The sequence below is a fragment of the Phoxinus phoxinus genome (assembly GCF_949152265.1).
Source record: "Phoxinus phoxinus genome assembly, chromosome: 21".
Taxonomy (NCBI): Eukaryota; Metazoa; Chordata; class Actinopteri; order Cypriniformes; family Leuciscidae; genus Phoxinus; species Phoxinus phoxinus.
In genome coordinates, this window is record NC_136896.1 from 26,079,009 (window position 1) to 26,095,626 (window position 16,618).

The window sequence follows — 16,618 nt, forward strand, 5'->3', positions numbered from 1 at the left end:
AATTCTTTGTTCAGATAGCCTTACATGACCTCATCATGACAGCAGTCAGAGAGTTTTCCTCAGATCGTGATGGCGGTTATTTTCATCATAAAGGCTCTCTGAAGCATCCTAACTCTCTTTGCCTGTTTTGTTGTCTGGAATTTGTCTTTTTTTCTGTCTAATATATCTTGTCAGATTGTCAGAATAGCGGCGCAGGAACTAACGTCTGAGTTCCCAGGTGCCTGTAGCTTCCGCAGCAGACTCGTACCTATTACTTCCTCTTTTTCTTTGCACTTCTGAGAGCCGCACCACAGCAGGACCTCGTTACGACAGCCAGAATGCTCTGAAAGAGATGAAGAGAAGGAGCGCTGTGTACTTTATGAGAGCAAATCCATCAAACTCTCCCTCAAAGGAGTGCTGTTTAACACACCGGTCAAGCCGCTTAAAACATAAACCAGTCCGCCAACTTACCAGCTCCAGGAATCAAGCACAAGATGATGAAATGGCAGTAGCAACTGAGGATGAAACCACGTTCACGCTGATAGGTGGTCAACTGAGAAAGTGTTAAAGATTATTAACTTGTGTTTCTATCTTTTTCAGCTAACACCTGTTGGAACCACCATCTTCTCAGGTTTTACAGGGAACAACGGGGCTGTTGACCTTGACGACGGTCCTAACGGACAAATTGAATACACCATTCGGTACAACCCTAAAGATCCAGTACGTGTTTTTCTTTCTTTCTTTCTTTTTGTATTGCTCAGTATGTCCTCAGAACAATAATAATAAAAAAGCTTAAAGCTATCATCTCCAAATGTGATTTGAGTAATGAATATGTATTATACCGAATATGCATTGGTATGAAAATGCATCAGCATCAACAACAACAATAACATTAATACTAATTTATATTTATTATAAGAAAAGTACCACCACAATATTATTACTATTATTATTTTAATACATTTTCAGTTGCACATTATTTTACAATGTAACATAAAATTTCCAGCAAGTTATTTTTAATTGATTTACTCCTCAACCTTACAAAACCTAAACCTTGGTGAATACATTGTGCATCATTGATACAAAGCATAATTTAGCACAATTTGGCAACATGAAAATGTACCAACAAAGCAGTAAACACACCAAATATAATATAGCAGAAAGTATGCATGCGATTAAATGCAAATACAATTCAGCGAATCATTAAATGAATATGGTGGTATTACACATGCAAATTGGTGACATTCTCGTATTGCTTCTTAATGAGTGCAGCATTATTGCTTTGAGTGGAGTGAGAGGAGCCAAACACCACTTAACCATTTCAGGAATATTGCATTCACAAAGTTCAAGTGTTTTGTGTGACCTCTCTAATTTCGAAGTCTCAGCCTCAAAGTAACGCCTTTAAACACCCACAGTCTGTTCACTGACCATCTGATGCATATGTTTACTGAAAAGCACTCTCAATGTGATGCAATGAAATCTGTAATTGAGCTCTAAACAGTAATTTTATAAGTTCACCTGAAAAAAAAAAGGTGCTTTCAAGGTATGGCGGAGCATTTTCAAGAGAAATAATTATTCCGTCTAAGTGGGTGGTTCTTGGCCAGAGTAACCTGCAATGTGGATTGGATTTAATGTTGATATTCAAAGGTCTGTCTATGCAAAGACTACTGCATTCGCTTTCTAATTCATGGTTAGGCAATTGTGATAGGCGCCAATTTACACATCAAACATTTCGATTTCAAAAGAGCAAGGAACATCCTGTCTCCATGTCCCTTTTAAAGTGTTACGCATTGTATGTATTGCTAATAAGGGTGAGAAGGTTTTGAAAGTCAGGCAGTTTTGTCCCATCAGCATTCTCTTTTTATTGAAGCAGATAGATGATGAATTTCTCATGAGGCTGGAAGTTTGTGAGCCTTTGTGTATGTGCGTGTGTGTGTGGGAAACCCTTTTGACCGACTCTTTCCTTCTCCACAGACCACAAACAGGACATTCGACATCCCTCTCACACTGTCAGGATCTGTGGTTCTGAGAGAGAGGCTGAATTACGAAGAGATCACACGCTACCTGGTCATCATTCAGGCCAACGTAAGTCTCCACGGGAGGGGAGTATAAGATATATAGTAAAAAAAATAAATAAAAAAAATACAAAATTTGCTCACCCTCATGTCGTTCTAATCCTGTAAGACTTTCACAGATGTTAAACAGTGTCCAATCTTCCTTTGCCTATAAAACAAAAGTGGATGGTCGTTTACATGGCCAAACTCCAAAAAACAAAAACAAAACAAAAAACGCTTAAATGTTGTTTATACAACTCCGAAGTCATATGAGAATTTTGTGTGAGGACAAGGAACGTTTATTTGTTTATCTATCAATCATTGTATTGCATTGCATTATACAGGGCTGCCAACTCAATGCGTGAGACTCACGCAATTGGCCCTTTTCACACGCTCTTACGCCACACATCCATTTTCTCACGCAGAAAAAAATTGCGAAGCAAAGAGGACACTGACAACAACGTCAGACAAGACAGAGCAGGTTACTTTTGATATAAAATAAATGATCAGCTCTCAGATTCTATCAATTTTATTACGCAATTCAAACAATAAATAGCCTACATTTTGGCGCTTGTAAATGTGACGTGATGGATCTCTGTAGCGCCTCAGTTCAAGCGGCACGTGAACCGATCAACTCTAACTCTTTACTATTAGTAAATAAACCCGAAGTTACCGAAATGTATATGCCTCGGATCAATCAGTGTTTTTCAACCGCGGTAAGAAGTCAATAAAACAGGTAGGCTTGAACAATGATGTTACATTTACATCAGGAAAGCAATTTAATGACCATTTATAGGCTGGAAAAATTAGCTATAGAGTTTTGTTAAATATGTCCACTATATTAGGCTACATATTATATTTTTACTTATATCATTCAAACATTATAAAGTTGTTATTATAATAAAGAACGCATTATATTTCATTTAAGTTGTTATTTTTAACCTTTATTAAAAATAGCCTAGGGCTCTCTATGTTTACAGCATTAGTGATTTATTTTTTAACATGTATCTACTAACTAATAATTATCAAAATGAATCGATATTGAATCAAGATGTCAAGCAATAATAAATACAGTAACCTGCCAGTAATTGTAACCATGCAGCTAAACATGTAACATGTTGTCAGTAAACTTAATACAAATAAGTTACCAAATGTTTTGACAATCACAACTTATTGTGATGCAAGGTTTTTTTTTTCCACAAAACAAAATTTGTGGTTAATTTTTGCACTCACTGATTGCACTTTGTGGAACATATGCTAATGGCTATGCTATTGTGCTTTATTTGACACTGTCAGATTCACTCAGGATTTTGTTTCTTGGAGTTTAATTATTCTTTGTTCAGATAGCCTTACATAACCTCATCATGACAGCAGTCAGAGAGTTTTGAGGAACAGACTAAAATTGGTGCTGCTAATCACTGGAAATCTCCTGAATCCCTCAAGTCTCATTTGCTGTTGTGTTCAATTCAGAAATGGTGCCTGTAGACACGTAATGCTTTGCGTTTAACGTTAATTGGTGCTAAATGGCATTGGTTGGACTTAAATTTCTGTCTGTCCCTTACACAAAGGCTGAAGTCTTGGAATATAGTGGGAAAGAGTTGTAGAAACTAATTTTATGATACTTATTCTGCCATTTTGAAGCAAAATTGCGGTCTTAAGGTGCAGTCACATTTACCGTTTTCAATTATAACCCAATGATCAGGAATTTTGCATGAGGGAGAAAGATTTCCCTAAAGAGATTCACACATCTTTTTAATTTGAACTTTATTCAGGATCTTAATCTTGTTTGTATGTAGATTTTTTTTAGGCCTAAACAGCTTTAAAATCCAACCAATTTCATTCACAAGATATTCAACAAGAAAAAGGACTTGTAGGGACTTGAAAGGGATTTAAAAAATGCCCAATCTTCTCATTCTGTCAGCAGAATGTCTTGTTTTGACTTTGACTGGAGTCTTTTTCGGTAAGTTTGAAATCTTGGAGTTGGATTAAAACATCAGCCCTAAAACCAAAGTTTGTGTTTGCCTTCAGGACCGAGCTCCAAACCCAAAGGACCGGCTCACCGCCACCACTACGCTTACGGTGGATGTGTTGGACGGAGATGACCTGGGCCCCATGTTTCTACCTTGCAGCCTGGTAGACAACACCCGAGACTGCAAACCTCTTACTTACCGCGCCAGCATCTTGGAGCTCACAGATCCGGTGAGTGCTTCCTGATCCTGTGCTTTAAGTAGTAGCGTTAAGTCTCCTCATACTCTATCTTGTAGCTCCAGCCCGAGAACTTAACTGGGAATGGTTTGTAGTTTGACTGACGTGTATTTTGCATTGCTGGTCTTGGAAAAACAACAACATTATTCTCTATGACAGACCAAATGGGTTTGCATTGCACATGCTTCTAACGTTAGAGACCTTTTTCATTCTGGTTTCATTTACGGATCCACTTATCAATTCCAGTGTTTAGATTCTTTTAGTGTTTTCTGTCGCAAATTGAGCCTCTTGAGACATTTGGCACAAGTTTCGGTTCATTGTGAGTCCGACATGTCGAAAATAATGCCTTGCGGTTCAGTAAATAAGTCGAGTACCTATTTATTGAGGGATTTGCTCATGAAACTGATTCAAACTGATTAAACACTTTTCATTTTGAGTGTTTTTGAGCCATTTGTTGAAACTTAGTAAATAAGCCAAGAACCACTTCAACCAATTTAGTAAGCAAGTCCTTAGACTGATTGAAACTGATAACCTTTCTGTTTGAGACTTTTTTTTATTTTTTTAAAGCAATTAATTTAAAATAAAAGGCTAATTTTGTGAAATGACAACTCTGGTATTGCTGTATGTTTACTTGCAAAGGTGTCACTAAACATTTTTACTGGGGCGCGAGCACTAGTGAAATACTGCTGCACACATATACAATATATTGATAAATCTTTATCTCTCAATGGCAATTGCCATATACTCACCTGAAAATAATCTTCCTTGAAAATCATGTTCAGTGTTTTCTATCAGCTGTTTAAAATTGTAACTAGCGAAGCCAGATTCGCAAATAAATAAATTTTCGATGTAATATGTCAAAATAGGTTGGCAGAAAGGGTCTCAAATATTTGCAATTCAGTTTGATTCATTTGGAGAGTTCAATCATACACTGAATCATCCACAGGGGCTTCTCGGATATAAATAGTAATGGGATACTTAATCAGACAGCTATTTATTATGCTGACAGGTTGTCAACCACTCCGCAGGTAAAGACAATTTGTATCCATAACAATGAAATATATATATATGCCCCAGTACGTATAAAAAAATACTAGACGCTATCTTGTTAACTCACCATTAAATCAAATATCAAATATCATTACAACCATTCTGGTTCCAGTTGTTTTGAATAATGTATGAGAACCAGTTCTTGGTTGCAAACCCTACAAACAAGTCACTTTTGCATTGGCATTTCTTTTTAATTAGGGGAGAGCGGGGCACAACCTAACGCATTTTGGTTTTGGCTCAATTATTTAAAAAATAATTAGGTTAGATTAATTATTTTTTTTACACAAGAAACATACACATCTCTGCTACAAATGAACACTTAAAGTTTTTTTCTAGGACCTTCCATTTTCGTACAGTTGCACTGAAAGTGACAGAAGTGCAAATGTTACAACTTACCCCATATGCGGGGTTAGTTGTAACACTTGTGTGTAACACACATAATTCAGTACTATTTGTACAATCAGTACAATCTGTATAGTTTGATATAGTTTGTACATCTGTATAGATAGATATCCATACATCCATCCCTCATCCAATCATCCTTCTATTATGGATCAATATCATGGATAGAGATATAGGAAAGGGCTGAACAGTTTTGCATGCAAAATTATTATTATTATTAATAGTAACAGTAATAATAATAAAAACAAGCTTAAAATCACATTTTAAAGTGTTTATTACATGAAAACAGGCAATATTTTTAATAAATAAACAAGTGATCAATATAGTAAACAAATCCCATAGGCTACAATATTGTGAACACTTGGCGGCTTAGTTGTAACACTGTGCTACAACTAACCCCGCTGTGTAAAAAATATTTTAAACCTAGCTAACAGTTGCTAGGAGTTGCTGACATGTTTCAAAATGGTGCCATGTTTTAGCCAACAAGACAGTGATTAAGGCAATATAAAGTTAGATTTGGTGACGTACACACACAACTCAGAAACAGAAAAATACGTATGATGAAAAAAAATACTAACATGGTGTCAAAACACTCTTTGTCCCGTATCTTCACAAAATACTAACAAAACTTTTCACAAATCCACGGGAGACCGTCTTCTGGCAGCGAGAGAAAAAGATCGTAAACACAACCCGCGTGACCCTGAGTAACTACGTAAAAGGTCCGTGTTACATTTAGCCCCGCGTTAGGTTGTGCCCCGCGCTCCCCTATCACTTACAATGATTTTGTCAAGTGAAACTTATAATGTAGATAAATGAGGTGATTAAGGGACAACTTGTGAGTGGGAGTGAATGTGTAGGCGACACAATGCAAGTGTAAAGTGTAAATAATACAAAAGTCTTATTTTTGTGCTAAACTTTGTCTGGCTCAAGGGCAGAGTGGTGATGGGGTTCTTAGTAACTCAGTTCACGGGTCACCCCTATCTACGATTGCACCTGCAATATTTGCAGCTCCAGCGCAGAGCCTTGAGCACTAGGATATCGCCACCCGGCTTATGTGATAAATGCTTCTTTAAAAACATGAAATTATGGCCATGGGCCATACAACCTTAAATCAGCATTTCTATTAGCTTCAGATTTGGTTGATGTATTGAAAACTTGATTTATTTTCAGCCAACTCTCAACAAAGTGAAATGATGTTTGACTTGAATATTGCACTTTTTTTTTTTTTTTTTGCATTAAGCTGCATTCACAACCTATTTTTTTATGGTGATGTGTTTTACAAGTGAAACAGGGTAATCAACCAAAAAATGGTTAGGACGGAACATTATTGTATTCATTGAGAATTAATTGGATAATGAAAAGTGAGAGTGACAAGAAGACAGTGCTAGTTAATATTAACCAATATCCCAGGCAGCCTAATGTTGGTTGGAAGTTGTTGAACCTCTGTTATTGGCACGCACCTCGTCCAAGGTTACATCTGTTGGACGTCTTGCTCGATTGGTCTGCTTCTTGTACCGCAACAACGCTTGGCAGGATTGAGGTCTGGAAATCTCCTCTGTTTTGAGTCACTTTGTTGTTGAAGTACTACTTTATATTTAGTCATTGCCATGTTGCTTGAATCAGCTTTGACGTTTTACATCACAGGCAGGTGCTTTAATATTCCGATGTACACATTCCCGATACACCTTGTAATTATTTTGTTCCTCAATGAGAGAAACCCACTTCCAGAAAAAAATGGTTAATATATAATATATATATGAGTATATACCAATATACTCATTCCACAATGCTTTAGAGTTGGGATGATGAGTTAAGGCGAGACACGGCAGGCAAAAACATTGTTTTTCTGGTCAATTTTGGTCAATTTTGAGATGCTATTTGTCTTCAATAACATGTCTTCTTTCAGACTTGTAGTGAAAAAAAGTCCAAAATACACATTTAGGTCTTTATTTTACTACACTTTGTCTATTTGCGTCTGTAGATTTATCTGAAATTCAACAAAAGTTGGCGTTCTAAATCAACGCGCTGCTCCACGATCTCTCTCTGCTTCCTTTTAATCACGCACACGTCTGGAAAGCTCTCTCTCCTTTACAATGCTGTCGGATCCAAATATGGTCATTTCCTTTTAATCAGTAACCAATCGTGAAAGTACAATGGGCATTTAACCCTAAAAGCGAAATCTCATTGGTTGATGTCAATTTGCATCGTGTGTGTAATCAAAATGAAAAAAGAATTTTGCACCTGGCTTTATCATATGTTCAGATCCATCCCGTGAAAATATATGCAAAATTGGCAACCTGTCACTCACATGACATCACAGCAATAGCAAACCACACCCATCCAATGATCCAATTAATTCCAGATGAACAAAGTCCCGCCCTATATTTATTTTTCCTTGTTCGAAAAGATGTTTCACTCGAATATACTGTATGCCTCAATAGGGAAGATAAGACTATAAAAACGTATGTTTCATGACGACTTTAACTGAGTCTTAACTAAAGTCGAATTTAACAGTCTTTAACCACAATCACACTTGTTTAAATTTTTATGTGTAAGGCAAGTGGCATAGACATTGTTCTGCAATGTCTTCATTTACACACACATTTCCAGATAGATATTTTTGTAGCAAACAGCAACAGCACATTTAACTTAAGCACACATTTCAAACGGTTCTGTTTTCTGTTTGTATAGCTTTTACAATGATTTTAAATGGGACCAAAAAATTCAAAGCAAACAGGAGTCATCATTATTATTTTTTTTTTTACTAGCTCTTAAATATTTTTTTGTATGTTGTTAGTTGCATTTGATTGGAAACATTAGAGAAGCTATTAAAGAGTAAAAACATAAACGAAATTCTCACTGTGGATATTTTTGATATATTCTTTGTTATAAACCCCAGTGTGTTTATACAGTCAAGCTGTCAGTCCGCAAAGTGCATTAATAGTGCTAAAAGCACGGAAAGCTAAAAGCATTACGAGATAGATAATTCACAGGTAATTAGTTTAACACTTCAAACGCGAGAGGTGACAGTGATTCATTGATTAAATGTTCCCAATTTAAATTTAAAACAGATAGCTTGTTAACAGCCTACTGAAGAAAACTTTTTTTAAAACAGAAGGGGAAAACACATTTCTTACTTCTCACTGCAGAAGCATTCAGTTTTATGACAATAGTGATTTGCTTATTGTTCACACATTTCTGTTCGTTCGCTTGTTAATTAGGTATGTAAAGTCCCACAACCTTCTATCTAGGCTAGAAAAAGTTGCATAAACGCATACAAGTTTTGAATCACATTTGCTATTTCCCAACCGTAGTAAAAGCAACATAAAAGCTTTTTTGTTCATTGTGGGAGTGTTAGTACATTAGCGCTTTAGTTCTTTCAGCCCATTTGCCTTATCTGTGCTTGTCTGACAGCCAGAGTGAGCAAGAGGTGCTCTAAATCATGTTTACTTTAACATTTGGAGCCGTTTGACTCCGGGCCAGCAGATACATCCAAGGACACGTTTTAGAGGAACTGTGTTGTGCGTGGCCAATGATTAGGTATTCGAAAGCCCAGCTGTCAGAAGAGCTGCACTCTGCTCTGTGTGCCATTACTCAGGTGGTTGGTTCACAGCTAGCCTCTTTTTCACTTCCATGTGTTTCCCTCGGTGTGTAGTACCCTCTTCATTTTTACACATCTGCACTCCTCTTGTTTCTCTCTCTTGTTTTCCCCTAGCCTCCTGTGCTATCTCATGATGTGTTTCCTTGAGTATATCACTATCTCTGCTACAGCACAATTGAAGTACTTCATGTACTTGATTATTTTGCTCGTGTTCTTGCTAGATTAAGGCGAGACACGGCAGGCAAAAACATTGTTTTTTTTTCACTGGTCAATTTTGAGATTTTGGCCTATTTGTCTTCAATAACATGTCTTCTTTCAGACTTGTGGTGAAAAAAAGTCCAAAATACACATTTAGGTCTTTATTTCACTACACTTTGTCTATTTGCATTGTAGATTTGTAGTGAAAGTAAAATGGGCATTTAACTCTAAAAGCGAAATCTCATTGGCGGATGTCAATTTCGTTCAGATTCGTTCAGATGCATCACGTGACGCGCTCTGACATTTTGATGTGTGTTTTTGACTGTTTTTCTGCTCAGTTAAAGGCCATAAAAGCTGTGTTATAAGTGTTGATGTGATTTAGGTGGTTTGTATTGTTGTTGCTAAAGATTTGATTAGATATTGTGTCTGTAAATAGTTGTTTCCACTAAAAAACTATGAATTTTTGCATTACAAATCTTTAAATGCCTTTTTCTCAAAATTAGTTTTTTGTCATTCTCCAGTACAAACATCTCAGCCTATGTAGCACATATGTACACCAAACTTTCCAGTTATACACCTAGCAGTATTCTGAAGATATTTTCAGAGGGATTTGTTAATAAATCATTACTGGCCTGATTCATGTGACATTTTAATAAATGAAAAAGATATGGCGGAAATAGATTTTTTTAAGGCTATGGACAGTATGAAAGCATATATCCTGAAATCCCTCTGAATTTCTTTTTCATCTTGTGTGTAAACAAAATGCAAAAAATTTTTTTTCACCTGGCTTTATCATATGTTTAGATCTATCTAACGAAAATATTTGCAAAATTGTGCATATTTAATGAGATAATGGCTAATTTGCATAATTAAACATACAAATTTAAAAAAACTTGTAGTATTTTTTTTATATATATATACTTGTGTAAGTAATCAACTGAGGAAGTTTCATGGTAATATCTATTATTTTACAATTTTACCCTATTCACCTGTAGTGTCTCACCTTAAATAATGCCATCTTCAGAGTATACATGTAAAAAAAAAGAAACTTGAAAGAAAGCGAGTGCTAAAAATCACATCATGCTGTAATTTTTTTGTAAAGTAAATTTTTATCATGGCAACCGAGGGGTTAGTGTGTGGATATGTGATATAAATATATATATTTTGGACAAATAAGTAGGCTAAGTAAATAAATAAAGGAATCAATCAATATCTTATTCAAATCTTTATCTTGTTTATAGCACACATTTAAAGATAAAATATGTAAATATGCTTGAGGTTTCAATAATAAATAAATAAATAAAAATAAAAATATATAGGCCTATGATACAACTCTTTATAAAAATTGTACTGTAATACATTAACTATAATTAATGTATACTTATATATATACTCATGAATTGTACTCATTAATTAAGTCTTATATTTTGTCTCTGAAAGATAAATAAAATGTGCACGATTTTAATTAATTCATATTATGCATATTTGCTTGATCTTTCAGAGACGGAATATAAGACTTTAGAATGAATTAGTAAAATGAATGACTATATATTTATAAATTAATTACAAATGCTTGTATTTCATCTCAGTGGGTCAACATAGACACGGGTCTATGTTTTTTTTTTACTGGAAAACAAGAGAAGAATCCAGACTAAGTAACAAATCATATTTGTGATGTTCATATCATCCAGCACTAGCTCCAACACACACACACACACACCTCAACCTTACCTCAAGTTATCTCATCCTTACAATCCTCTATTTTTTTCTCAGGAAAAAAAGCTGTTTTCTTATGAGACGTTTCTCTCAGCAAATCAGCAGAAGAGAGACACATCTGTTGCTCTCCTGCACAGAAGAATAGCGTGTGGAAGGTTTGTGGAGCGTCGGCGCTTTCACTAGACAAACTGATCATGTCTGACAGGTGTTTTATTCGGTCTCTGAGAGCCTTTCCACTCCTAACACAACATGAAAGGTCAAGCAAAGCCAGCCTCGAGTGGTGAACGCCTCCCTTTAACCAGTCCCCAGCGTAGGCCATCTGAAATGGATACCAAGTCAAATACCTTTGGGGAAACGGATGAGTGTAAATGTCACATATGGGGGATCCAGGACTGAAGAAATTAATAGCTTTTTTCAGAGTCTGCCCATTTTGGCTGAGCTACAGCTGCTTTTTGAAGTCCTCTCCCGTTCTCACACGGATGATTATTGAGAATATACATGCAGGATTCACTGTAATGGCTTTTCTCCATTTCAACACATGGCTGAAAGGGTGAGTGAGGGAACGCGGAAGCCGTTGTGATCCAGGTGCTGTTTTACAAATTCTGTAATGGCGATGATTAGGTAATCTTCTGCTTTTGCCATGTGCGTTTCATGTGTTGAGGGCATCCATTACTGTATCACCTTCACAGAGGCTTCTACGCTTTTAAACGCTGAAAACGTCCATTTCTTAAACTGAATTTTCCAGCAAAAAATATGGTTTCATTTTAATTGCATTTTTATGATTACGATCTTGAATTTACTGATACAATAAAACAAGAATAAAATCATTTTAAAATATTATTTTCAAAAATACATTTATTTAAATGTTTCTTTTTACTGATTAAAATGATATTTTGCAGTCAACAGACATATTATTAAATATTTTTAACCAGATTGCATAAGTTCTTTTAATCCCACCAGGGGTCTGGATGTGTTACATTGGAGACTCTCTGCATGTGGACTCTGTGGAAAGCAGTCTTGAAGTCAGTCCAGTTGTATCTAAAGGGCAGAAAACAGGGATGACACACTTTTTGATAATCTAATTTGGTTATTTGGCCGGTTTATTGCTTCAGCGGCCTACTGTTGGGAGCTCTTGGTGGGAGGTTAATAAAACGGCAGTAATGAGTCACGTTCCTCATTAATTACTGTAATAAAAGACCGGGTTCAAAGATCCCGCATGGACCGCGCTCGTCGCAACCCCCTGAACACTTAAGCCAGAAACATACTCTTTGCAGAGTCATAAATACCACTTTTTTTTGTAAGATTTATTTTTGCATTATTCGAATAGGGCAGTGTGGAATGTGGACAGTAAGTAGGAAAGAGAGAAAGGGAAGGGACTGGAAATGACCATGAACCAGGATTCAGAAAACTGTTATGCAGTTAATATGACCATAATGACAAATGGAATACCGCTCCAAAGATTGAATTCAGTAAGTTTGTTTGTTTTTCTAAGAAATCAATACTTTTATTCAGCAAGGATGCAATGCATTGATCAAGTGAAAGTATTTATTAGACATTTATAATGTTACATAATATTTGAAATAACTGCTGTTCTTTTGAACGTTCTATATTCATCAAATAATCCTCTTTTTTTTATTTTAGCACATGCTCCACAAAAATATTAAGCAGCAAAACATTGATTATAATGTTTTTATTTAGCAGCAAATCAGCAACCATGTGACACTGAAGAGTATTGATGCTGAAAATTCAGCGTTGCAAAACCCCACTATATCACTATAGAAAATTCAGCTTTGTTAAAGCCCTCTATAGCACCCCTTGTGGCAACGCTGAGAACTGCATTGCATTTTGAATTACACCACTCAGGACACAATGTTGCATTAGTTAGCATAGAGAGAAGCATTTGCGTTCACATACTTAAGTAGCCTATATTACGGGGCTGCATTCAGACAACAGCACTATACAGTTGTCAATCCTGTTTGATAAGCTAAATATGGTTGTGTTCAAACGTGACAACCTGCAATTTCCATGGGTCATGACTGAATGTTTAGATTGTGTTCGGTTGGTAAGTGGTGTATTAACGAAACCGCAGTCGACAATTAGCTGTCTGTCATGTCACTGACATACATGTGGCATAAGCACTCTCTTCGCGGGTTATTGTTTTGCTGTCAATCACTTATTGCCTGTGAGGTTAGGAAAAATTGCAGAAAACAGGGCTATTGTGTAGCTGTTGAGCGAGACTAAACTCCCGTTCTGTGCAGGAGGACATAAAAAAAGAAAACCACATACAGAAAATGGTTTGCAACAGAAATATTCAATAATGAATGACTTTTTATTAATAATCAATTATTTCACATTCTAGTTTATTAATTTAACTATTATTTATGCTGTTGCCATGCAACCTACTTAAACACGCTTTGGTGGACAAACAGCCTTAATTCATTTTTTAAATATTGATTTGGCAAAGCAAGCATACTAGCCAAACATATTCATGTTTATGTAGACAAACATGGCTCTAGCTAATATGAAACAAAGCACACTACGGATTGTGAGCTACTTCAGCTTATGATGTCTCGCATAAGTAATATCAAATACATTACTGTAAATAATTCATTTTCTCTTGTGTATTTTCTCCCAGGACTGTACAAATTCAGCATTTGTGTGCATAATGGATGACTGAGAGAGTATTATGGGTAATCACGGCGAGCGAAGACCCCACATGCTTGTGATTTACTGCTGTCAGAGGAATTATAATTGCAGGGGCTGGGAATTACAGGGCAACCATGAGAAATAAATCTTAACCGTTGCTGATTTTCTGCTGCTGCTTATTAAGTCTAGGAGGAATACATGTGTTTGTGCGTCCACTTACCATTTTTATGCAGCATAGTCGAGACCGGGCAAAGTGTTGGGTTTGTCGAAATGAGAAATGAACTTTGAGATTGTATTGCTCTCCTTGCATTTGGCATTCGTGATCTACGGGGTGTATTTGGATTTGATTTATAGTGCTTCATGCTTATGTCCTGTAAGATTATATAAGCCTTTCTGATTACACCCCTAGTCAGTTTTCATTTCACTTTAAATCAGTAGTGTTTTTTTTCCCTTTAAGGTACACACCACTATCACTATTGAACAATAGTACTTCAGTGCATAATTTGTGTCCATCCAGTTGTGCATTTTTTTGCAGCTTGTTGTTGAGAAGAACAGTGCTATTACACTTCTAAGCGATCCCAAGTTTTGATTTTTACCTGGTGGATTTTTTCCTGGAGAAAACAGGGAAAATTTACAAAAGCACTTAATTGACCCTTCACAGGGAGCTTGATTGACAGGTGATCTGACCAATCATACGTCACCATCCGCCATTTTGTCAGACAAAGCAGTCAGGAGAGTTAGTAGATTAACATGGGAGGATTTTAACTTGAAAAACGGAGTGTACTGACGCCTTTCCGCGGTTAAAACAGCATTCCTTCTTATACATTCATGTTTATTTAATGCTATAAATGAACTAGAAGGAAGAGATGATCGGTTCACGAGCAGCTTTAACTGATTGATTTGTCATGACACATTAAAGAGCCACAAAACGGTATTTATATTTCTTTAAAAAAATGACCAAATTGGAAAGGTGAGACTTTGTTTAATATCAAAAGTAACCGAAAAGTAACCTGATCTGTCCTGTGTGCTCTCTGCTCCGCAATGTATTTTTCACTGCGTGAGAACATGGTGTGTGTGAGAGCGGCGTAGCTTGTCGGACATAGCGACAGTAACTAAGGGGGGCGGGTCTTTGCGAACGGTCAATTAAATGAATAAAACTTGTATAAAATAAATGAAAATGTAAAAATAAATGCTAATTCAAATTACTAATAAGTAATACATTGTATATAAGTAAAACAACAACATGGGAATGCTGTATTTTGTAATGCTGTTTAACAATAAAATGGGACAAAAATCCAATAAATAGAAGGAGAGAACTTCTAGTGAGATTTCCACCCTGAACTATTAACTTTTGTCATGTGCTATGGTATATTCAATGTACTCCAACGAATACCAGGTTGCATGTCAGTCAGTAACAGTAATCACTTTGTGTGTAGCGCTTTAACTCTCTTTCAAATGAAAAGCCGTTCGTAAGCTGGATGTGCAGGTGTTGAACTCAAAGAACTTCTTCATCTCTGGATTTCAAATGATTTTAGATAAATATCCACTTCATTTAGTGCTCTTACTGTTATTTTACAGACTGAGAAACCACTCCAAATGACTCTGAAACAACATATTCAAACGATTTTGCTGAGTCATTCGACCCATTCATTGACACAAAATAAGTGACATACCCAAAATAAAAAGGCTGCTGCTCATAAGTCATTCTGAATTGACACATAACCAACATATATTTAGAAAGTGGATTTTAAACATATATTAAACGTGCAGTGAATGTTGAGCAACAATAATCTGGGGCCGTCACCGATCAGTACGTAAAGAGGTTAACTGAACATTGCTCGTTCTGATTATAAATAACGTCAGAAATTCTGGGAGACACGAATTGATTCTATTGTCAGGAAACATTGTAACATTGTGAAACATTGGTTTCTGAAGCATGTGTACAAGGGCCAATGCAATTGGCTACGGCAGTCACCTGACTTCACTGCCGCGCCGGCATGACCAAAAGGGTGCCTGCATAAAACATCAGCAACTTCGATTTTGTCTGAAGGAAGTTGCACAGGCATGGGTAAATTATCCGTGCCAAAAAGGCCTGAGGGTGAAACCGAGGCAGAGAGGAGGAATTATTTCTCCTTCTCCTTTATCCTCGAGACAAGGGCGCACGCCGAATGCAAGTACTTCCCCATAGCGTCAGCAACTGAAGCAGCATCTCCTTCTCTTCTCAGGGAATCGAACTACACATGTAACCCTAAAATGGTTATTCAACCCTGCTACTTAATCAATGGCTTTGCTTCTGAAAAATTGCTTTGCCACTGAAACTACATGGTTTAAAAATGAAACCACATGAAGCTACAAAATTTGACTCCACCACCTTGCTACTGAGAAATGCAGTTAAAATAATTTCTCTGTTACTTCTAGTGATGCTATTGTCCAACATTTAGAACCACATGTCTTTCAAAAGATTTAAAAATCAAGTTTTGTGTTGTTAAATTTATACTCAGAAGTGACAGTGATGTCTCAATTGCAATAATACTAATGGAAAATATTAAGACGTCTTAAATTGCCATCTTTGTCTGTCTAGATTTTACCTCACCTTCCACTAAATTCCTCATTAAAGTCAGCATGAAATGAAAATTCACTCTATTTTCTAAACGCATTTTATAGGTTTTACTGTGAATGATTAGTTTGTGTATGTTTATTTAAAACATTTTTTAAATGTTTTGACCTTGTCATTTTTAATCAAAATGAAATAACTGGGCCTTCCAGT

The 16,618-nt window shown here is 36.2% G+C and overlaps 1 protein-coding gene across 7 annotated transcripts in view; it reads left to right on the forward strand.

Annotated features, from left to right (window-relative positions):
* Positions 1 to 16,618, forward strand: part of pcdh15b (protocadherin-related 15b) — a 191,608-nt gene that overhangs the window by 53,452 nt on the left and 121,538 nt on the right. For all 7 annotated transcript variants that reach the window (XM_079596487.1, XM_079596484.1, XM_079596488.1 and 4 more), the window contains 3 exons: positions 580 to 699; positions 1,954 to 2,064; positions 4,062 to 4,232. In XM_079596487.1, the coding sequence (XP_079452613.1) occupies positions 580 to 699; positions 1,954 to 2,064; positions 4,062 to 4,232 (402 nt within the window). The remainder of the gene's footprint in view (positions 1 to 579; positions 700 to 1,953; positions 2,065 to 4,061; positions 4,233 to 16,618) is intronic.